This window comes from Dendropsophus ebraccatus, chromosome 1 (genome assembly GCF_027789765.1).
Source record: "Dendropsophus ebraccatus isolate aDenEbr1 chromosome 1, aDenEbr1.pat, whole genome shotgun sequence".
NCBI classification, from domain to species: domain Eukaryota; kingdom Metazoa; phylum Chordata; class Amphibia; order Anura; family Hylidae; genus Dendropsophus; species Dendropsophus ebraccatus.
The window spans coordinates 183,832,628-183,857,876 of NC_091454.1; the positions used below are offsets into that span (position 1 = coordinate 183,832,628).

The window sequence follows — 25,249 nt, forward strand, 5'->3', positions numbered from 1 at the left end:
TAGGAAATGGCATCTCGTCTCTTTCAGAAAAAAAAACTCCCACTCTGTAATGAGCTGGAGGAGACAGACCAAACCCTACCCCCAACCTTCTCTCTTTTTTTTTTTTTTTTTTTTTTTTTCTCCTTTTCTTCAAACAGTTTTTTTTCTGTCTCTACTGCATTTTGTAGATCCTTCATAGAAGGATAAATATCAAACAACTGCTGCCACCTCTGGCCTTCATATTCATTTTTATTAGTTTGTGATTTAAAAATTGGGTCGTACATATCGTGTGCGAGAACTAATGGTGTATTATACTCTGACGACACTGTAGCCCTGACATTGTATTGTCATTTGAACTTGACTATTTCGGCAAACTTCTAATGTGCGTGTTGGCCTCATGGAGCTGCCTACACAGCTAATGGGGAGAAAAGTGTTGGGCATTGGAGAGGGGGGGGGGGGAGGAGGAGGTCGACTCACCATTGTCTCTTCTCCACATTCTGAACACCTGCATGCACGCTCCCGGTCTTCGCTCCTGGTACTGGCAGCTGCAGAGTCTGAGCAGCCTGTCAGCTGACAGGCCGCTCAGCCAATCACAGGCCCTGGCGGCAGCTCAGACACTGTTGCTGCTAGGACTGGGAAGCTGCAGAGCACAGGCGAGAAGACCGGGCAGAGGTCAAGTATGAGGTGTTTGGGCAAGGGCTGCATGGACATCACTAACTATGTCCATGCAGCGCTTACTGCCTGATTATCAGACTGTCTAATAGGTCCAGTAAACGAGGGCTAATCTAGCATATCGGTGCTCTTTTACTAAAATGATTGGGTCGTAGTCGGCCTATGTAAGAGGATCCTAAGGGTGAATTGGACAACCTTATCCTTTTTGGTATGCACTGTAGGATTATTCAATGCATAGTCAACCTAAACCTTGTCCAGATTTGCCATTGGACTTAAAGGAGTAGTGCGGCGGTAAAGAATTATTCACAGACTAACACACAAAGTTATACAACTTTGTAATGTATGTTATGTCTGTAAATGGCCCCCTTCCCCGTGTCCCACCACCCCCACCCGTGTACCTGGAAGTGTGGTGCGCTATACTCACCTGTCACGTGCCGACACCCGTCTCCGATCTTCAGCGAGTGACGTCTTCTTCGGGCGGCCGGCGAACAGCTCCGACTGTCCCGAATGCCGGCCGCCCTCTGCAGCGTCATCCGATGCTCAGCCGCGATTGGCTGAGCATAACTGTGCCAATCGCGACTGAGCACAGTTGTGACGCGGCGGAGGGGGGACAGGCGGCAGCGACTCGGCCGTCCGTCCAAAGATGACGTTTGGCACAAGATGGCGGACGGCCCTCGACACGGATCAGGTAATGTATAATGCACCAACACTTCCGGGTACACGGGTGGGGGTGGTGGGACACGGGGAACAGGGCCATTCACAGACATAACATACATTACAAAGTTGTATAACTTTGTAATGTGTGTTATTCTGTGAATAATTTCTGAGCGCCGCACTACCCCTTTAAGAGCTGAGTGTTAAGCTGTCTTTACACAGAAAATGTTTCAGAAAAGTGGCTGTATCTCTACAGGTTTTCCTGCAATAAGAATAGTGTTGTTACCTTTCCTTCGGAGGATTGCTTATCACCTGAATGAATCCTCTCATGAAACGAACTCCATCGATATATTTGCTGTTAAAAATCTGAAAATTATGGAAGGTTTTTTTTTTTCTTTCACTTGAAACTGACATGTTGCTTCTCTTTTTATTTCTTGCAGAATCACCTCCACCTCCATATTCTCGTCTGTCGCCAAAATTTGAGCAAAAACCTCTGGGTGAGTTTGCAGAAATGAATCGCGACTCGTTTGTGTTTTACTTTGTCAGTGACTGTTTTAAACGGTGCTAACACACATGACCGATGCGCAGCAGATTTGATGCTGTGTTCAGTTATTTACATCAAATCTGCTGCGTATCTGCAGCAGAAAATTCACTGCGATACGGTGTGTGTGAAGGTACCCTAAGACTGACATCTTGGTAGAAAGGTGGATGCTTGTTCAGGGTGACTATTGTGGCTAACTTGTGTTTAGATGGAGGACTAAGGGTACTATTAGAGAGGCCGATAGGGGCCCAATAATAAGTGTAAACGAGCACCAATCGGCTAGATCGGTGCTCGTTTACAGGGCCTATTACACTGCCTGATCGTTTAACAAGGGCTGCAGGGACATCGTTACCGATGTCCTTGCAGCCCTTGCTTAACTGGTATACATTACCTATCCCAGGTTCAGGGCTCCTTCTGCTCCTCTTCTTCCCGGGTCCCGCACGCTTCAGCGCGGCCTGTCTTAGCTGACAGGCCACTCAGCCAATCACTGGTCGCGGCGGTCCCGGTCTGTGATTGGCTGAGCGGCCGTCAGCCAAGACAGGCCGCTCTGGAGCTGCAGCGCGTGGAACCCAGGGAGAAGAGGAGCAGGAGGAGCCCTGGACCATGGATAGGTTATGTATTGTTTTGCAAATTGTTAGCCGCCGGCCACGCACCGCTATTACACATAGAGGTGCACGGTCGGTGGTCGACAATTATAGGTCTGAACCTATATCAACGATCAGCTGATGACAATGATCATCGGCTGATCGTTGTGCTTATTACACGGAACGATTATCAGCCGGATAGGGCCATTTCGGGCAATTATCGTTCCGTGTAATAGTACCCTAAGGCTTAATAAAATGATTCTCTGCTGGACAAGCTTGGCACTGAGTATGGAAATTACTGCCATTGTCCTAAAATCAATGCAGTAATCAGTGGAATAATATGGTCATGTTTAATGGCCTATGTAATAAATTTATGAGTTTGTTTTTTGTTTTTTGCAGTTTTCTATAAAGGACCTTTTAACTTTGTTTTGCACTTAAAGGGGTTATCTAGGATTAGAGAAAGCACAGTTACTTTCTTGTAAAAACAGCACCACCCCTGACTCTAGGTTATGTGTGGTATTACAATTTAGCGCCAGTGACTTCACTGGAACTAATCTGCAAAACCCACACACACACTGCGGACAAGAGTGTTTTCATTAGAGAACAGCCATATTGTCTCAAGGCTAAATAACCCCTTTAAGAAATAGTCTTTTAAATCTAGTTGTATGTAACAATTTAGGGATCAACATTTTTTTTATAGAAGTTATCAGACATGGTCAGCAACCCTTCTAAGCTGCCTAAATATATTATATCCATGTACTGCAGTATATCTTTGTGTACTGAAATAGTAGACATTAGATACAACCCCATTCCCAGCTGTGCCCCCAGCCTTTGTTGCCCTTGGTGTCTGGCAGCAGTTTATACTCTTCTTTAAAACGTGCATGCTTGGCTGCTCCGATTGTTCGTGTTCACGGCACAGATTGTGTTCTCCTGATAGCCATCTTATTTGTCCAGTTAAAAAGACAGACCTAATTTTTATTTGGCAAGTAATGCCAAAAAAAATGTCTACTAGTCATTTCTCTGGGAGTTTTTTTTTTGCTTTTAGGAGAGCTTAGTTGTAAAAAAAATATCCACATATAGCATAGCTACAGAATCTGTATATGATTTAGTTAGTGTTCTTGTGTCCTTCTGCCCAAACAGAACATTGTATTAAAGCCTTCCAGGTGAATGTAGTGTTTGGCTATGGCCTGTGTCATGGTCTAGGTCTAAAAATGAGATTAGGTAAATTTGTCACAAAAATTGGCACACATGCCCTGTACCATCCTTGTCTTGTGGTGTAGACAGTTGACAATGGGCATAGTATGGTAAAAAGTGAAATGGGGTTGTCTGACTTTCATTGAAAACAAAAAGACCCTATACCTGCTTGTTTTAACCCTGCTCCATAAGGTGCCACCACGTTGGTTTTCCCCACCAAATTTGTGTATATGCCTATTGAGACAAAGTGCCTGTATACTTCCAACACTGCCCCACTCAGTCACTAGCCTCAGTAATCTTGCAGCAATATAGTCCACCTTGTTGGGGGGAATGGAGTTTAGCTTCTTTTATTTTACCAATATCTATATTGGTTGAAGCATACCTGTAATTAGAAAAAACTGTAGGATTTTAATCAGTCAAGGTCTGAGTTTTCGGACTTAGACCAAGTAGGAGAACCAGTAGTAGGACTACCACGCTGCACTCAGACCCAACCGATCTCTGACATGCAAAATGGTGTGGCACGCTTTAAAGGAGAAGTCTGGAGAAAATTATAATTTTCCTAGCAGGCAGGGAGAAACCTAATAAACAATCGATACTTGCCTCTCCCCGTGCCTCTGCAGAGCTGCCTTACTCCCATTGAGCTCCTAGATCTCCTGCTCCAACAATGTCACGATTCGGCCAATGGATTTCCTGCTCAGTCACTTGTACAAGTTCGGGCAGGGGTCCTGGAGCCTGTGACGTGACACTGCAGAGGCACGGGGAGAGGCGAGTACTGCTTGTTTTTTATGCTCTGCTCTGCCTACTTTAAAATTATAACTGGAATTCTCCTTTAAATCTGCAACAGATTAAATATGTGTGAACTTGCCCTGAATGGGAAGGGTGAGGCTTGAAATTTGACACTGCACCAAAATGGTCCCAAAACCTTGCCATTACACCAAATGATAGGTGGTATAAAGTTAAAGATGTACTAAGTTTATCATGCAGCAAGAGCCACTGTGTTGACTTCTGTACAGCTTCATCCTGCCCAGTGTAAGTGCATGCTGTATAAATATAAGAGCGGATTAGTATAGTGTTAGTAAAGTATAGTTCAGTCGCTGGTATCCTATTTATCTTTCAGGTAATAGATTATTTGCACAGGTATCATTGACCTGGTGAGGTTTAGTAATGGATGTTCATGAGATCACCACGAACATATCCTACCAACAATATAATATCTGTGCAGTACTGGCATTACTGGGGATTACTCAGTTAGGTTGAAGTTGTCCATTTACTTAAAGGGGTTTACTGAGCAAAACTCATTGATGGGCTATCCTCAGGGCAGGTAATAATACATGGGGCCCAACACCTGTCACACTCCACCCATCAGCTGGTGCTGCCATTGAGGTCCCCTTTAAATTGTCTCCCCCCAAGATTAAGCATGCCAGCTATGTATATATGATCTTTAAAAGAACTGCAGGCAAAACACATAGGCCGGTTTATACCTAGTGAAAGGCCTGAGGGGCTGGTGCATGACATTAAAACACTAAGAGAAACCCCTTGGGCCCTTCACTAGGCAGAAGTAATTTATATTTGGCTTATGTTTGCTTAACAATTTTCTTTAGAAACCCTAAACATTTTTTTTAGAAGCCGTTTAAAAATATTTTAAGTGTACCTGTCATGAAGCACGTTGACCTGATCAGCCTGAAATCCATTCTGCATCCAGAGGGTCGGGATACAAGCACACTGGGTTGGTACTATGCGTGAGCCCCATTCTGATCCAATTGGGCTTGTGTACAGCACTGACCTGGCACGCTTGGATCCATGGATACCTGAACTTGTGGCCCCAGAATGGATTTCATGATTGGGTCCATGTTCTTCGTGACAGGTGCATTTTAAAGCGTTGTTTTGTATAGTTTTATAAAAAAAAAATTGCCCCGGCTGTGTGACGACAAAAAAAGACTGTACTTGCCTACCTCACTCCTCCCAGGCCTCATTTATCCTGGCGCTCTACTTCTGGTGCTAGTGTCGGCACTCAACGTTGCCAGTCACTGTCTGAGGCTGGACACCGCTGCGGCCACGGATATGAATTTTCTTGAAATATAGTAAATTGCTTGCTTCAATGTAACCGAGCCGTGGATGTGGCACCTTTATATATACCAATAAATATGGTGGCCGGCATTTGTGACTATTTCATGTGTATTAATTCAACCCCCTGTTGTCATATTGGATTAGTTAGGCAGCATAAGGCTGGGTCCATTCATAGTAAGGGTCCTATTACATGGAGCGATTTTGAACGATTAAAAACTAACGATAAACGATCAAAACGAGATTGTTTATCGTTAACCTGAAATTGTTCACTATATTACACAGAACGATAATCGTTAGATACGATACTATGATCGTTTACTCCTTGTGATCCCAGCAAAACAATGAACAATGTGCAATTACACTGAACAATCAGTGAAAAAAATGCGGAACTTGAGCAAACAAATGTGGAATTACAGCGAACGATTAACGATAATTTTAGGTTCAGATCTAAATCAACAGTCAACAACATACCAGCGATTTTTCGATCGTTTCCTGCAATTACACAGAACGATTATCATTTAAATTTGAACGATATAATGATTTTTCGCACGATAATCGTCCCTTAGGGCCCTAAGTCTGCAGTAAAATCTGCTTGGATTCACCCTCAGGGATACAGGTAGTGCTGTGGGGATGAGAGGAGAAGCATGCTGTGTATTCTCCAGCTAGTGACGTGTGGGAAGAATGCAGTGCGCAGGAAAAATGCTGTCCGTCTTAAAGGGTGTTGATAGGCATTGATGCAGATTGGGTTTAGGATTAATGCCGTTCTTTCTAATGCTATTACCAATGTAAAATCACAAGTAATGGCATTAGTGACTGTGCCCTGATGTATCCCTAGTGAACCCATGCTCCTCTTCACTGTGTTGCTACCATGGTACAGACATCTCTGCCTCTCACTCCTGGAGGATAGACTATCTAGAAGTATAATCTAAACTCTCTTCCCAAATGAATTAAGCGGTATTCTTTTCCTAAACAGACCTGTCACAGTCCTCTTTACTCTCTTTAGCAAACATCTAATGTTCTATTGTAAACTTTGTCCATTTGACAAATGTCCAGCCTCCCAAAATTCCCTATTTACTCCTTGTGTAAATATTATTTCCATTATTTCACTAAACTAATTGCGCTGTCTCCATTAGCCAAACAAATCAGCCAGAGGAAGGATGGCTGCTGGACATGTAATACAGCGGGCAGTGGCGAGGTGCATTCTGCTTTCCTGCTGGGTGGGGTGGAGGTTAATGTAGACCCCAGCCCCGGCCACCTAAACACTTGCATTATTAGAGTCGCTTAGGATAGTGATTCTTTTAACTGATAACTTTATATATATTTATTGCTATTTTATTATAATAGTTATAGTAAAATAAATAAATAATGCAATTTGACATTAAAAAGTCATAGTCTCTTAATCAGTTCATGCACACTATTCCCCTGTGTGCACGGGTACATTCCCTTCTGAAGGTAACGCTGGCCATATACATTAGGTAAGTATTGGCCAACTGTACTGATTTTGATAGGAACAGTCATTTCCAATTCTTTCCCCAGTAAAATGCTAGGAGATATAAGGACTGTATCTGCTGGAATTTATCTGCCTAATCCTATCATTCTTGGGGAAGTAAGCTGCCACCATCAGCATTCTCACCATTGAGAATACATGTATGCCCTCCAGAGAGGAGTTTGCAGGTGTATAAGAGGGATAGCGTGTAGCTGGCAGCTATATAATTGTATATGGCCAACAATAAATTATGAAAATCAATCATACCTCTATAAGGGTGGCTTCGTGCATGGCATCTACAAAAAAAACTATGGGGGAGATTTATCAAACATGGTGTAAAGTAGAACTGACTCAGTTGCCCCTTGCAACCAATCAGATTCCACCTTTCATTTTCCAAAGAGCCTGTGAGGAATAAAATGTGCAATCTAAGGAGCAACTAAGACAATTCTACTTTAAACCAGTTTGATAAATCTCTCTGTGTCTATAATGCTTTATTTGTAGCGCTCTTGGGTTATTTTAATTATCTTTTTCCCACTTGTAAGGTGTGTTTTTAGGTCAGTGACTTTTTTTTTGTTTTGAAGAAAGAATAATTTTGTGTGTGGGGCCCCATTTTGCCAAATTTGTGGCATGTGATATAGGTGTGTATTTTTTATTTTATTTTTTTAATCCCTGCACAAAAAGTGCATTCCAATTTTTCCCCCCACATTCTTAAAGTCTTTGAATACATGACTTGTAACAGGAAAAAATACAACATAAAACACTGTTTTAAAAAAGCACTAATTTGGGGTGGAGAATGAAGGGAAAAACGCTCACAAAAAGAGATGAAACTGCAGTTTTCTAAAGGCAGAAAGGATTCTTTAAAAGTCATGATTATCAGCAGCATGATTATAAATTGTAGAGGCTGCTTGCAGCGCCATCGGAGGTCCCTGGCCCTCACGAGATGCCCTACTCGTCCACTGGCTACCTGCTTTGGGTTATAGTAGTAAATGTCTCCTGCAAAAGCAAAGTACACTGCTGTCACGTCTCTGTACATGCCTCAGAAAAATGTGAATGTTAATAAGCTCCCTCTGTCCCATAGATGCAGCCTAGTCAGCTTTTCATCTTATATTCACACTGGGGACATCCAGTTTCCCTTTCCCAAATGCAGCACACACACAGAGTAGTAGCGTCTTCTCTTTGATTCCTTGCTGACATTTGTATTTGTACATCTTGTGCTCTAATACTTAATACTCGTGCCATTGAAGCTGAAGGACTTTCCTCTGTTTAATGGAGAAGGAACAATGTGGGTAACTTGTTAAAACAAAGTTTCTTGTGCTTCAGTAGCAGAGGGAGGAAGGAAGGAAACCTGCAGGAATAAACAACTTCAAGAATGTTAATGTGGGTAATTAAGTATGGTAACTATGAAGCATTTAAAGGCTTCGTGTAACCTTATCCTTCCAGCACCGTGTTCCAGCCTGCTTTGTGGTCAGGGCAGTTGAAATTTTACATGCTACAGACAAAAGGAGGGGGTGGGTGTAACAGGAGGAGGGGATGTAGACCCTGCAGGCAGTGCCGCTCTCTCAGCAGGGATCCGCTGGTGACTTGGTGACATTGCTCTGAACCGCTGCATTTACCTGTATTACACAATCTCCACTTCAGCATCTGGCTTGGAGATTACTCTCAGCTATTTATTCCCTTTGATGCGTTGGTTGGATAGCTGACACTTTTTTGTTGGGATTTTTCTACTTTTTGTTTGGTTAAACGTATGTCAGATTTCACTACGTAAACTTATCGGACGAGTACAGGCAGAGACTGCAATGTCCATATAAAGCTGGGAAAAAAAAATAAATTAAAATATGCTGTATAAAGCCAGATGTTTGCACTGACCTGTTCTCAGACTTATGACCTGTTCTATTGTCATGGCCGAAATGATTAGAATCACAATTATAAAGGAGGGCTGCCATTGGCACAACCCCAGTTCATATACCCTGGTAAGAGATAGGCGTGTCATGGCTTTCTACCCCCTCCATTAGCCAGAGCAGCAAGCTACTTTAAACAGTGGCTACCTGGAGGACTCTGTGCAAACATTTTTACATGGTGGCCTATTTATTTTAATAGACATAATGTAATACCTGATTTTACCTGCATTGGCATTTTTCTTTATAATTGTTTGAGGACCATCTGTATTAGGGGTAGTATGTCCACAACTCTCCCATGTTATGACAGGTGGTCAGATGCAGTGCTAATAAAGGTCCAATCCAGCATGTAGTTCATAGAGTTCCAGATTTATACATAAGACCTCAGGGTAGGTTAATAAAGTGTTTGGTAGTCCCATAGAGAATAAAAGGAGTGGTGGCTGTGAACACAACCTTGATTCCAGGAACACTTATGTCTGAGATCTTTGAGTTGGCGGGAGTTCCCAGCAGTCTGACCTCCACTTATCATGTGGGAATATCCTTTTAAGTTGTTCTGCTCTGTCATAGGAAAAGAACAATGAAAATCTCCCCGGTGCCAAATCCCTTATGTGAAAGGCAACAGCACTTGGTGGAACCTATTTACTTTAATGGGGTCCATTAGGTCTCCGCCGTGGTGTCCCATCTTTTTAGTGGGCTAAAATAGCGCATCATGCTCTTCTATTTTGTCCTGTTTCTATGATCTGAACACCTCCTATAAAGCTGCGGTTTACACTCACCTACACAATGAATAATAATGTTCATGTGAATAACTTGTGTAATGGGTTACATAGCAGCAATGCAAGATGTGTCAAATGTTGTTGGAAGCGTATACAATTGTGATTTCTGAAGGTGGGATACAGTGTTGGAAACCTCATAGATTATAGGGAAGGAGGGTTGGTAATCTGTATGACTGTGCAATGTACCCTTCTCCCACCATCAGCCAATAAACCTACCCAGACGAGACATCACTGAGTAATTGGTGTAATAATATGTGCCATTTTACTAGATTTTTATATATTTTAGGCAGGTCTCTCTTTCTAGATGGTCTTTGAAGCTTTGTAACACTTGTAATCTATCATTTTATTGGTGCATGCATGCTTACACCTACTTTAATGGGAATTTAAAAGGCACTTACTACTCTCTTAGCCAATAAGCATTGTCACCTGTTCTTTGCATCATTTAATGCTTATAATTGTGAACATGTGTTTTTAAATTGGAAATATGTGAAATTATTCTTTAGTCAAGACTTTACAATGATACTACGACTCTTAATGTTTTGCTTCTTCTATATGTTACTTAGCCATGACCTGAAAGAGCATGTGTAATGTAAAAAAAACAATTTTAAAAGGGGTTAGGGATTGTCCGGGGTTAAAAAAAAATAAAAATAAAAAAAAGTTTGTTGCTGGATGTGTAAAACAAACAAAGTCGATGAGTTGGTTGACAAAATATTCTGGTTTTCATTACAGATCTCTCCGATTCATACACTGAAATGGATGCTTCAAGTTCACTTTGTATCACTGCTGGTGATGTCTCAGGTGTGTACAATATCTGATGCTTGATTTTATTATGATTATTAGTAAAGGGGTTATCTACTGGTTATATCCGTCACCAATCCACAGGATAGGTGATAAGTATCGGTTGGTGTCCGACCACTGGAACCTGCAACAATCTCATGAGTCCCAGAATTAACTGGGTCATTGGTAGTTGGTTATGAGCTTGTCCTAAAGGCCCTATTACACACGCAGATATCTGACAGATCATTGAAGCCAAAGCCAGGAACAGACTATAATCCTTTTCAAACCCATCCCTGGCTTTGGCTTCAAGAATCTGTGAGATAAATCTGTCGGTGTCCACCAACAGATCTGACGACAGATTATCTGCCAAAAGATTTGAAGCCAAACCTAGGAGTGGATTTGAAAAGAGGAGAAATCCAGTCTTTCCTTTGACCTGTTCTCTGTTTATAGTCTGTTCCTGGGTTTGGCTTCAAATCTTTGGCAGATAATCTGTCGTCAAATCTGTTGGTGGAATAGGGCCTTTACTTAGGGCCCTATTCCACTGGACGATTATCGTTCAGATTATCGTTAAATCGTTCGAATCTAAACGATAATCGTTCGGTTGAAATGCAGTTAACGATTAACGACCGAACGAGAAATCGTTGATCGCTTTATAAGACCTGGACCTATTTTTATCGTTGCTCGTTCGCAAATCGTTCGCGTTGAATAAGACATTGTTCGGTCGTTCGCAATAGATACGAATGCAATAGCGAATAAATAGCGAAGAAAAAACGATCGCAATTACGATCATAAGTAACGATTATCGTTCAATGGAAATGAGTGAACGTTTTCAGGTCTTTCGCAATAGTGGTCGTTTGCGATCGTTAATCGTTAATGATATGCAAACGATAATCGTCCAGTGGAATAGGGCCCTTACACCAGAGTGTCCTGTTTTGGCTGTCGCATTGGACTCTATGGGCTCTGTTACCATTGCGTACAAGTTATGTTTTTTATTAAATTCTCACAATCTTCATACTCTTTACATGGCTTACAATTATTCAGAAATGTAAAAAAACAATCACTAGACATCTACCATACTAATGGCATGGCTGGCCAAGTGGTGTACTAGTTACTAGGTTATTTTTAATAGAAGGTACTCAAGCCCCCATTATCCACCACAACATTCATGACATTAATAGATCTTTTTAGTATAATCACAAAGAAATGCCTGAGCCTATCCCTATTCTTTATGGGGACAGGTCCAGACAGCATGAAGTCATTAGAGGAGTGGGAGGAAGACTATATGTTTGACAAGGGATGAGGCAGGATCAGAATTGTGAGTGGTAAGCCTCAGCATATCATTATTCCCCACACTTAGTGCCCTGTGTATGTAAAGCAGTCCTGTCTGCTACATGAAATGCCTCGTTGGGAAGCGGAAATCCTCATCATATGCTGTATGTAGAGTCCTTCAGGTTGTGTGGTACTGTTTTTGTAAACTGTATTTTACTAATTCCTATAGAGTCATTTAGTTATAACTAGGAGAATCTGTCACATAGGTAAAAGCTGCAGGAATACACAATCTTATATGAAGGGCCTGGTTTGCCCTGTACTATAGATGTGCATACTCAGGTCTGTCCACACCCTAGCATGCAGCATTTGATTGCCAGTGGCTGAAGAATTTGGATGCAGCCTTAGGGAGTCCTATGGCTGTATTCATGTTTTCCAGGCAACCGTGGGACTGCAGCCACCGCTAATCAAATGCCGCACAATCTGGTTTGGACAGACCCGAGCATGTTGGGTTCATCTCTACCCTGCACCCTTTGCCAATACTATATTCACTACATTGTGCAAAAATATGTGCAGTTAATAGCTGGGGACTATCTGTGCAAATAAAAGCCCCATTTGCGAAGGTGGTGTCTTTGCCACTGTGTAGCTATAATGGCATCTATTCTCTTTTAAAGTGTACAACCAAGTGTATGTTAGTTTGTAGAAAGAAACAGACATCCCCGATGAGTAATTTTTTTTCTATTTTGCGTTATGCAGAGTGCATTTTTCAATATGCATAGTAGGTGTATACTGCGAGAAATGGGAAGAGAATACTAGAGACACTCCTCACAGCTCCTACATTGGCCATGCACATTACATAGAAGTAGGTTGATTGCTAAATCATTTAACAAGCAGAGTTTCGCAGATGGAGCCTTACACATTTTAGTTTATATCGGTGGTTACAGTTGCTCAGACTGGCCATACATCAGGGATGGGAAACCTATGAACCCACTACAGTTCGTCCAGGCATGATGGGAATCATAGTTTTGCAACAGCTGGAGGGCTGAAGGTTTCCTATACCTTCCATACATGTCAATGACACTGAATGAAGACTAAACCTCTTTTTAGGAACATTCTGAACGTCTGTCCACAAATGTTTTTCAGAGTAGAATGTTCTCCCAAGATCTTCTGTCCAACTATCAGCCGAAAATCACAAACACAAATTATTACCAGACAATGGCAATCTGTCATCGGTTGTCTAAAGTGATTGTCTATTAGGTTTCACCAATGGTTTAGTTGGAGTAATCTGTTGTTTATCACTTTGGGCTAATGTGTAAGTGCACATTTTAGATGGTTTCTAATTTGTTTTTCATCTTTCTGCATAGTGGATTTCCAGTGCTTTTAGGGTGTCCAGCAGTTGTTTATTGTCTTTAGTTGGTAAAGTCAACTACATGCTTTATGTGTGTTAAATGTCATGTCAGGCATTTCTTCACACAGTGTGAATGCTTTTTAAGGACAGACCCCCTGGTTCTCATCTGTTATTGTCTTACAAGTTTCGAGCCCTGAGAAACAGGAAGCCCATTGTCCTGCATAGTGCAGGGAATATCCCCAGTCGCCAACCATTCTAGGAGCCTTTCCTATAGCATGACGTCTGTGGGGGGGCGATCCTATAAATAGAGGATGATCACGTGCATCCGAATTGTCATTGAATTCACCACTGCCATTCATTAAACTCCTAACCTACTACCTGATTCCTACAGATTATCGTAGCCAATGTTTTCTACCAATCACCTCCCAAACGATAAGGAAAGAGGAATAAAGGAAAAACCAAACAGGAGGGAGAGATGGGAGTTAATGTAGTAGTGCAAAAAGGCATGTGCATGTTTTCATTAGTATGTGCCAAATAAGTACCACTAGGTTTCCTCTGAGAGGTATGTCTTAAAGGGGTTATCCAGCGCTACAAAGACATGGCCACTTTTTTTTTTAGAGACAGCACCACTCTTGTCTCCAGTTCAGGTGCGGTTTGCAATTAAGCTCCATTCACTTCAATGGAACTGAGCAGCAAAACCCCGCCCAAGCTGGAGACAAGAGCGGGGCTGTCTCTGGAAGAAAGTGGACATGTATTTGTAGTGCTGGATAACCCCTTTAAGGAGGTGTTCACGTGTGCCTGCTATACTTGTACATCACTGCTGCTCCTCTGCTGCTCCTCTATGTTCTGTAGCCAGTCTATATAAATGTAGAACACACACACCTCAAGTTTACGTAGGCCTGTCAGTATCCATGTTTCTAAGGTGGGCGAGCAGGGCCGAAACGTGTCAACCAAGTAATGCAGGATTATAAACCTATGCTAATCAAAGGTCTGAGGAATAATACACAACTCCTAGAATGAGCTCAGACAAACTCTGTATGAGAGGTTTTACATATACCCAGAGACTGCTGCCATAAAGTATTTGGCAGAACGTACATTGGATGTTCTGTCCAGGCGCTGCTGTGTATTATACTTGATTGCGGTCTTTCCTGGGTATATTGTGCAGTAGAACTAGATTTACGTGCACAGTGTTATTGGCGATAGGTGGTCTCCAGGGCACCCAGATATATTGCACCCCAGTTATTTTCCCAAACAAGTTATAGAATTGTTTATATTCTAGGATGAGCACTATTATATATGGGACGTGTGCATGCATCTATAGTTTTGTGCTCATTGTAGAAGTAATTGGATTTTTAGACATCTCATTCTTCTTAAGGGTGTTAAGAATAAAGGTGGTCAACTTTTTAGCTACAGTGATATGGAGTGTTTAACAATCCTTTCTATTAGGGATGGTCCGAACAGAGTTCGGTTCGGGTTCGTACGAACCCAAACTCTCGGCAATGATTCCCGCTGTCTGCCCTCTCCGTGGAGAGGGTGGATACAGTGGGAGGACCGCCTGGAAAACTGGGATACAGCCATAGCCATAGGCTGTATCCCAGTTTTCCAGGCGGTCCACCCGCTGCACGGAGCAGGCAGACAGCGGGAATCTGATGCTGAGTGTTCAGGTTCATACGAACCCGAACCTCGGCAGTTTCGGACCATCTCTACTTTCTATATAAAATTTTATATAATATAATATATATATATAAATATAATATAAATTTGTCCAAACCTTTTTACTGCGTAATGTGAGCGGCTAATCGTTTAATGTGTATGGTAGCCTCCCAACTCTTAAGAACATGTGTGTTTGTTATGAATGTGTGTGTGTATATATATATATATATAATATAAAGAAAAAGGAGCGGAGGACAGCATCTCTTCATAAAGTGCTTAAAGGGAACCTGTCACCCCCCGTACCGGGGTGACAGGCTCCCGACCCCCCGTTAGAGACCCCTATACTTACCTCATCCCGCCGGGTCCCGCTTCTGGATTCGGTCGGGTCCCGGAGATCTCAGCCGCTGCAGCCCGGCGCGCGCGCTGACAGATGAGTCCAACGCTCATAGAGAATGACAGGAGAGTCCAGCGCTCCGTCATTCTCTATGAGCGTTGGACTCATCTGTCAGCGCGCGCGCCGGGCTGCAGCGGCTGAGATCTCCGGGACCCGACCGAATCCAGAAGCGGGACCCGGCGGGATGAGGTAAGTATAGGGGTCTCTAACGGGGGGTCGGGAGCCTGTCACCCCGGTACGGGGGGTGACAGGTTCCCTTTAATTCTTTATTGTGCCAGTTTGCTTAGAAAGTGCAACGTTTCAGCTCCTTGAGCCTTTGTCAAGCATGAAAAAGGCTCAAGGAGCTGAAACGTTGCACTTTCTAAGCAAACTGGCACAATAAAGAATTAAGCACTTTATGAAGAGATGCTGTACTCCGCTCCTTTTTCTTGAATACGATTGGGGTGCTGGCCGGACCCTGTGAGGACTGTGCATCTCGCACTGCATAACCGCGGATCCAGCCTGCTTTGTATGTATGTATGTATATATATGTGTGTGTATGTATATTTATAATATTTATTTATTTTAAATTATAAAATAAATAAATATATATATATATATATTTATATATATATATAATATAATATAATATAATATATATATATATATATATATATATATATATATATATATATATATATATATATATATATATATATATATATATATGCCAGCTGAAGTGCGTGGAACATTTTTTTTTTTCTCTGCAGATTCTCACATTTATTATGACACTGACTGTTCAGGTCTGGTTTAGGTGACTTTCCTACACAGCAGCCTATATAACCTGAGGAGGGATGTGAATAGCATAGTCAGTGTCAGACCTACTGAGGCTTCATCAATGGGAGGCCTTTCTGTGATAGATGAAGAGCAACACTAGACTCCTTCACCATGAGTTGTTAGTATTTCCTAGTCCTTTACATACCCAAACACCCCTACTTATACTTTTTACCTACCCTTTTGGTTTTCTGACCCACCTTTCAAGCAGTCATTTCTTCCGCTCCCCCACCCAACATTCCTCGTCCTTGCTTCAGTTAAATTCTTCTTGTTTTACTTTCTCCCCTGCTACATTGATGTACTCCTCCCCTCCTATACATTCCTCCGCTCCCCCCCCCCCCAATCTCCCGAGCCCTGGCTTCTCTAGAAGACGTGCCCTGCTCAGCACAGGCAGGATATGGAAGCAATGCAGAATGAAGCCAGCGATTTCACACTGCTCAGCCTGTGCTTGGGATGAGGCTGCTGTGGGATGTTTATTTGAGGGCAGGGTAACCTCAGACAAACATCCTGCTTTTATCCTGCTTTTAAACCAAAACCTCTGCACAGACGAGACCGCAGGATCCTGACCGTGTAAGGAGGGGAGTACGAGTGTGCGCTGGTGTATACTCTACATCTGGGTGTGCACTACTATTCACATACCTGCACTTTAATGGACTCATACATACAGAAATACTTTGTTACTAATATGGAATACGGACTTCCGCACCACTACCTGAACTTCCACATCTCCACATAGAATGGCCAGTTGCTAAAAAGTGTTAATGTCATTTCAATAGCTGCTTTTTTTATGCTGCTTTGGCAATGGATACAATAGTTTGGGCTAGGGTCCAGACTATTGGAAATGCTCTGAAGTCTGAGAGAGAAGAAAAAAAAAATGCGGTGTAAGAAAAGCTTTACAGATATGAACCTGTGGTGCAAATTTCAGATACTCGGCGTATAAATCTTAGGGAGCATTCACACGTTTCATGCACAATCTGTGAACCTGGACATTGTGCTATGGAACGGAATTAGAATTTCCCGCCATTATCATTCATTATGGAGCTCCAAAACTGTTTAAATCTTCACGCCCCCGTATTGAGTACAGTAGCGTGAATATTTAAACACAGCGTATAGTACAGTATCTATAATGGTAATTCTGTATACACATGACTCTGAGGGTGGCATTTCATGAAGTACAATCAGGACACCATCATACTGTAATATGAAGCAATGAGCAACGTACTGCCAGAGCACTACACTGCTGAACTGACAAAGCTGTCACTTCGGTAGGATAATGCTCTGCCCTTTAAGGGGCTCACTGCATTATAATACATGATTGTGAGTCTTCCATTAACAAGGACATGTTCAGTCTGTAAAATGCAGCCAGCTCATGGTCCATGTCTCACAGATGGAACGTAAAGGTGGCCATACGCATTTAAGAACTCTTCAGCAGTTAGTTATGTCTATTATTTTCCACATATACATCAATGTTTGGCACTCCTAAACCTTCATGTTATCCCTATGGGGAGGGGAGTTGTAAACCGCAGACAGACACCTTTGGTGGCAGCTTATCTCTATGAACAAAGGGGTTGGGCAGTGAAATTCCATCACGCCCGATCCCTATACCCACCAACATTTTGTCGGTGTAGTCTCTGGAGACTCCAGTACACTTTATACTGCCAGGGGCAGGTTAGGCCGACATCAGTATAGAGTGTATGGGGAGCTAGGCTGGTTTTGGTAGTCACATATGAATGTTAAGAGGACTGTAGCTTGTTGACCAGCACAATTGCTAAATAATGCATAAAACTAAAGCCAGTTTTCCAACTTTTCCTTCAGTATATTGCTAGTTGCATTATTTTACAGCACCTTTTGAGTCTGGCAACACGTTGTGTTGGTCACCAGTGCCAGGAGGGATCATTGCAGAGGGCAGCTGGTTTTTAATTGAGGATAAGGCTTGGTATGAGAAGATCAGTGGCGTCATGGATGTTGATGGGAAACCGCAAGTGGAGAGACTGAGACTTTGTGGGATGCTATTTCTTTTACAGAGTTTAAGCGTTAGGGAAGGTTGTAAAGTGGAACCTTTCTTTACACACTGTTAGGTTATTAACTGCAGCAAGGTTTTGTCTATATCTTTAGTGCTGCAGCCTAGATCTTCCCTGTTCATTGAAATTAACATTTGTAATGCATCTTAATGTAAATGGGCAGCTTTATTGACAGTGCTATTAAGTAGAAGGCAGGCAGCTGCCTGGCCATATTTGTTGACTCTAGAAACATTTCTGATACAAGTGTTCTTTACCATCAGAAAACATGCCAGGAAGTATTAATGATTGGAGAAAAAAAGTTTCAAAGACAGAGAAAATGCAATGCATCGTCACTTCCTCTGTAGAGGAATTGCACACTTGCTGCCAGGATCCCACTCCATATTATAGCTGATCACTAGGAGAACACATGGCATAGAAAAAATTCAGTAGCTTCGCTTTGCCCCCTTTTCAGTCTGGAAGCAGTTTGTCTCCGCTCACTGTATAGTGGTGGCAACACGTAACTGCAGACTGCAGATCAGCTCTGGTTCAAGTAACTAGAAGCCGTCACTACACAGTGAATGGAGACAACTGCTACCGGCCCCATTCACTGTGTAGAGCAGGCACAGAACAGCGGATCGGCGGGACAGCCAGGTGTCAGCACCCTGCCGATCAGTAACTGATGGCCTGTCCTGTGGATAGTTCATCAATATGTTTTGCCAGAAGACAACTTTTAAGGGTAATTTGTCAGCTGTAATTCATGTTCCGAACTGCTGACACTGTTAGCTGCTAGGAAAAGGAGACACACAGTACCTTTCATATATCCAGCTGTGCTCCCAGGGAGAAATACTTTTATTCTCTGACACAGAGTGTCCCGAGCTCCTGATCTGCTGCAAGCTATATTGCCTCCTCTCCCTCCCTGCTTGATTGACACCTGGAAGCGGAGTCCCAAGTAGGGTCAGGTATGGTAGAGGGGGTGGAGGTGTTACAGCTTGCTGCGCTACAGGAGCTCAGGAAAGCCTGTCTGACTTTTTTTATATATATACTGTAGAACAAAAGCATTTTCTACATTCTGGAAGCACAGACAGACAAAAGCACAGACAGACATATGACCCACTCTCAGCAGTTTGGCACGTGAATTACAGTTGACAGATTCCCTTTAAGGGTGCCTTCACACACCGGATCCGCAGCGAAATCCGCTGCAGACCCAGTGTCAGTGCATCCCTATAAGAATACATACTGCTTAAAATCCCGCTGCGTGTATGTAAGGTAACCCCCCCCCCCCACCGGCCGGAGCATACATCACCTCCTCCCCGCTCCGGCTTGCTTTGGGGGTCCCTGGCATCTGCTCGTCCTGCTCAGCCAACCTGTGCGCTGCCCCGCCAAAGCCACTTAGTTACCATCTCTTAAATGGAATCTGTCACCATTTGTTTGTTATGGTGTGTCCACTCCATCATTTATGTATCTATGCAGTCCATTTACTATATACTGTGAAGCTCGCTATACACAATAGATGATGATCTGTACTGCAATCTATACCAGCACTACAGATAAATGTTGTTAGATATAGCATGAAATAAAAATTTAAAAAACTTATTTGTATCCTGAGCTTGGATCTAAGTCTGTGCCGCCGTCTTGCGTGGTGATCTAGTTTGCTGGGTGAAATGCCTCTGGTTATTATGTCATTACATAAGTCCCTGGCAGGAAGGTTTCTGTCCTGCCCCCTCTGATTTTTGCCAGGAAGACTGAGAAGATTTAGGATGTGCGCACTCTACAGGAGCCGTCTCCTTTCAGACCACAGAGCCCTTTGATGTCCTTTCCAAACTGCTGTCACAGACTTTCCATTTAGGCAGGAACAGCCAGGCCTAAAAGTAAAATCATATGGTTCTCTCCTGAGGGGGTGTCCCCAAGAGCTGCCTTGGGAGGAGATCAGGGATAATCCTGGGGATGCTCCATGAAAGAGAACCAATGTAGTGTGTTGTTTTTGTGAAGGTGATGCCAGGACGTCCTGAGAATGTCTCAATGTTCATTGTTTTCATTAGAACACTACTTCATATCGAAAGCCTGTTTATCTTAGGGTGACCTCTCCCCTACGTCTAAATGTATGTTTCTTCCAGGCTTTGCGTTGATCCCTTCCCCTTGCCCTACTTTCCTCTCAATGGCCGCAGGAGGAGGCAGCTTCCTGTGTGAGGGGCCCAGGGCAGGGTATGAGGTCTGGCATGTTGGAGTAACCCTAATCAGGCTCTGGTATCCTTCTCCTGAACATTTTGCTTATGTCTTATCTCCTTCCTCTTTCCTCCCTCATTCAGCTTATCACTTCAGTTAATTGAAAACCAGCTAGCTGCTTCTGCACAAAGGGAATTGCACATTCTTAAAGGGGCACTGAGAAACTTTTACTTACACAAAGGGGTTCTTATTTCTTCTCATTTTACAATTTGGTTTTCATATGTCTTACATGATAAGCGTGGACAGAAAAACTAGCTCTTGTAAAATGCTCTATATGGATTGTGTACAAATTTAAAACTAGGTACAAGCTATATACACTAACATATGGTCTGGTGCAGAGCCCGGCCCACAGAGTGTAAAGACTACCAGCAAGTAGCAATGCATCTTACACTACTACTTACTGTAGAGGAGCAGGGATTCCAGTCATAATAACTGGAGTCCCTGCTATAAACCGTGCTCCTGCACAATGATGTCCTTCCTCTCCAGGTGGCCGGCGTACTCAGCTGCATATGAGACATGATGATTTCACTGTGCAGGAGCTCGAGTCACCCCTAATACACTGGAATCCCCCTAGTGCACCCCATAATATACTTTATACTACCAGCAGGAGAAGAGCAGCCCTGGAGCTCCTGCACGGTGACGTTCTCCGTCTCCAGCCGGCCGGCGCTCAGCTGCATAGGAGACACCTAATAGCAATAGTTCAGCTACGGTTATCTTCCCCTGATTTTGTTCACATACAGAACGAAATTTCCCCCTGAAGTTTTGTTTGGTTCCTGAGGTGTTCAGAAACCGAGGTATTACTGTACTTGCCTTGTATTGATGTGCAATTACATACAGTCCATAATATAATTTAGAACTGGCATTCAGAGCTGAAATCACAGAACTTGCTTAGGCGTTTGACAAATTGCAGAAAGTATAGTCTATCATAGAAATCGAACGTAGTAAAAAGTAACTGCATGAAGAAACTCAATGAGAACGTACCTGATCAAAGTATGAATGGCAAATTCCATGTTTGTTTGTTTTAAATCTCTTAAATCTAAAAAAAACAAATGTAGGTGTGGTATATAATATAGGCGTTAACTTTGGATCTGTGTACATGCAAAGATGTGTGTGTGTGTGTGTATTTCAATCTTGCCACAACTTCTATTAAATACAGTATTTTTTTCCCTGTTTCCACAGTTGACACCAGTCTGTCTCTCGACTCAAGCAAGCAGGGCCATTGGTGCAGCGTAGCGTACTGGGAGCACAGGACCCGCGTGGGCCGTCTTTATGCTGTATGTCAGCCTTCAGTCAGCATTTTCTATGATCTACCTCAAGGGAGCGGCTTCTGTCTGGGCCAGTTGAATCTGGAGAATCGGAGCGAGGCTGCTTCCAGGACACGAGGGAAGATTGGACTGGGTATTGTGCTGAGCAAGGAGTCGGATGGGGTGTGGGCCTATAACCGCAGCGACCACCCCATTTTTGTTAACTCTCCAACGCTTGATTCACCCACCTGCCGCTCCCTCATAGTGCGCAAGGTGATGCCTGGCTATTCCCTCAAAGTGTTTGACTATAAAAAGTCGTGCATCTTACAGCATCTCCCTGCACCCCCGGAATATACAGACGGACCATATGACCCTAACAGTATACGCATCAGTTTTGCCAAGGGCTGGGGACCATGCTACTCTCGCCAGATGATCACTTCTTGCCCATGCTGGCTGGAGGTTTTGTTAGGACGGTAGCAACCAGTCCACACATTTTTTACATTTTTTTTTTTTTTTTTTCTTCGTTCAATTGGTGTATGAACAAAGAAGGATACATACCATTTCCAGCATACATTTTATTAAGTAAGGTCCCTGGTTAATACATTGTCTGTCAGGGAGGCATGCATTATCTTGTTTATATTGTATACATCAACGTGCATATTAATAACCGTGCATCTCATGCCTCATTGCCAGATGATAGGGTTTCCAGCATCAATACTCTGATGTAACCTATGGAACTGTGGAGCCATTTCCCTTCTTTGGGATTGAATCTTCGATTAGCCTTGTTTCTTTGTGCTCTTGGTTGTAGCTGCCATTTTATCCCGCATGCTAGAAGAACACAGCTGTGAACACCTTGGTGCTGCACAACTATGCATATGGTTACAGTATGACACCTCCACGCTCACAAAGTGGGGCTGCATCATGTCACATTAACCTTTTCAGGTGCCATAAGAATTAACCTCTCCTTGCCACCAGGGCCTGGACTGCCTTGCTTGCCTGCTTTTTTTTTTTTTTGGCTTTGCAGTGCACTACAGGCCCCTGGCATTGAAATAGTTAATTCCCTTTTGAATGAGGGATCCACACGACTACACACACTCCTCACAAAAAAAGGACTCTCCCGAATACCATGCCCTAGATTTAATATAAAATGTTTATATATTATATGGAAATATATATTATACTTGTAAATATGGAGTCATTTTTACAATGTCATTATTTATGTATGGTGCAATGTGTATATGAACCTAAATACAAATAAAATGCACTTTGGCTTTTACAGTTCTTCCAGCACAGAATCAATAAACAAAAATCAGTATAGTGAAAACGCATCTGAAAGTTATATTATTTAGAAGGTACATGCTACTCCATAGTTGGCTGAATGCGCTTTTAGGCTGGGTTCAGACTACGTATATTTCAGTCAGTATATTTCAGTCAGTATTGCAACCAAAACCAGGAGTGGATTAAAAACACAGAAAGGATCTGTTCACACAATGGTGAAATTGAGTGGATGGCCGCCATATAACAGTAAATATTTGCCATTATTTCAATATAACTGCCGTTGTTTTAAAATAACAGCAAATATTTGCCATTAAATGGCGGCCATCCACTCAATTACAACATTGTGTGAACAGAGCCTTTCTGTGTTTTCAATCCACTCCTGGATTTGGTTGCTATGAGGATCTGACTTGAGGACCAAATACAGCCTCAAATATACGTAGTGTGAACATAGCCTCAAAGCGACTCTGTACCCACAATCTTGACCCCCCCCCCAACCACTTGTACCTTTTTAGATAACTGCTTTTAATCCAAGATTTGTCCTGGCATCCGTTCGATGCAGTTATTGTCCTAAAAAAATCAACTTTTAAACTTGCAGCCCTGTGTCAAATTGGCGTGGCCAAGATTGTGTATGCCTTTGGATTGCAATGCCCCTCTGTCCCTCCTCATCACTAGGAACGTCCCTCGGCAGGATTTTTCCTATTCATCACCTGTATGAACACTGCGCAGGTGCCTTAACGACCCAGCTCATGTGCAGTGTTCACAAAGGTGATAAATAGGAGAAATTGTTCTAGGCGCATTCCTAATGGGGAAGAGGGACAGAGAGGTTGTGCCAGCCTAATGCATACACAATCTAGGCCACGCCAATTTGACACAGGGCTGCAAGTTTAAAGTTGTTTTTAGGACAATAACTGCCTCTCCTGCTGAACGGACCCCAGGACAGATCTTGGATCAAAAGCAGCTATCCGAAGGTACAAGCGGTTTGTGGGGGGTCATATTGTGGGTACAGAATCTGTTTAAAGGGGTATTTGGGTTTCATTAGGCATGAAGTTGGATGCAGCCATATGGAGTTCTGGCCTATGGCTATATCCATGTTTTCCAGGCAGCTTTAGGGCCGCATCCAGCTTATTCAGACCCTGGTAATCAAATGCTGGATGAACCGCAGCGTGCTAAAGGTTCGCTTATCCCTAGGTATCCTTAAAGAATCCAGGGAGCACAAGCTGGATGCCTAAAGCAGCTTGGAAAACATGGATATAGCCATAGGCCATATCCATGTTTCCCAGGACTCCATAGGGCTTCATCCAACTTTTCAGTCACTGGTAATCAAATGCTGGATAAACCTGAGCGTGCTTGAGTTTCGCTCATCTCCTGGTTTCCTTAAAGGGGTTATCCAGGGAGCAGAAGAGGTCCTTTTTGTTCCACTCCCTGGCAGGTCACTTCCTTCCCTTGGGTGTCTTTGGGGGGGGGGGGTGCATGTCGGGATCATTGCCTGCGGGCGAAATCAGGTGTTAAATAGCTGTCTGATGTCGTTGTAACATCTGCAGCGGACATGCAGCTAGTAGAGATGAGCGAACCTCGAGTCCATCCTAACCCAATTGTTCAGCATTTGATTACCGGGGGCTGCTGAAGTTGGGTAAAGCTCTAAGGTTGTCTGGAAAACATGGACACAGCCAATGACTATATCCATGTTTTCCACATAGCCTTAGGGCTTTATCCAACTTCAGCAGCCACCGCTAATCAAATGCTGAACGATCGGGATCGGATGGACTCGAGCATGCTCCAGGTTTGCTCATCTCTACCAGCTAGCGATCCCCCTGACACCTGCCCTTTCATGTCTTGGAAGGTATAAATGGAGAAATAGGGAGTAAAACAGGTAGGAACTATTTTGCTTCCTGCATAACCCCTTTAAAGGGAATGTGTTCTCAGAAAATATTGTTTTAAATGTTTTTATGTTAAAGCAGAGCAGGGGAGGAGGTGTCAAAAGAAATTGGGATGAAGTGGCGGAACATAACAAGCACCTACCTCCCCGACTCCAGCGCTGGGGTCCGCTGTCCTCTGCTCTGGTTCCAGGGACACAGGTTGTGACGTGTCACGCTCACTCAGCCAGTCAGCGACTGGGAACAGAGGACATAAGACCCCAGCACTGGAACCAAAAAGGTAGGTGCGTGTTATGTTCAGCCACCTTCTCCCTGGCTCTTTTATAAGAGAAAAAAAAAGGCTGACCCAGGACTTTTTAAGGATTTTTGGTGACCTCTTTTTTCTTAATTTTCCATTTTTCTATCTGTATTTAAAAATAATCCTGATATCTTGCAGTTTTTATTCTTAACAGATTCCATAGAACTTTGTGCATATATTGTTCATTACTCTTTAGGCTGGGTTCTTAAGCTGAGACATGCAGTTGAGCCCTT

General features: G+C 43.0%; 1 protein-coding gene across 1 annotated transcript in view; it reads left to right on the forward strand.

The window, feature by feature from the left end:
• Window positions 1-22,890, forward strand: part of SMAD6 (SMAD family member 6) — a 38,800-nt gene extending 15,910 nt beyond the window's left edge. Inside the window, exons 2-4 of the mRNA XM_069974100.1 lie at window positions 1,746-1,802; window positions 10,578-10,646; window positions 21,502-22,890. Coding sequence (XP_069830201.1) covers window positions 1,746-1,802; window positions 10,578-10,646; window positions 21,502-22,043 — 668 coding nt within the window. The 3' untranslated portion in view covers window positions 22,044-22,890. The remainder of the gene's footprint in view (window positions 1-1,745; window positions 1,803-10,577; window positions 10,647-21,501) is intronic.
• Window positions 22,891-25,249: the final 2,359 nt, after the last annotated feature.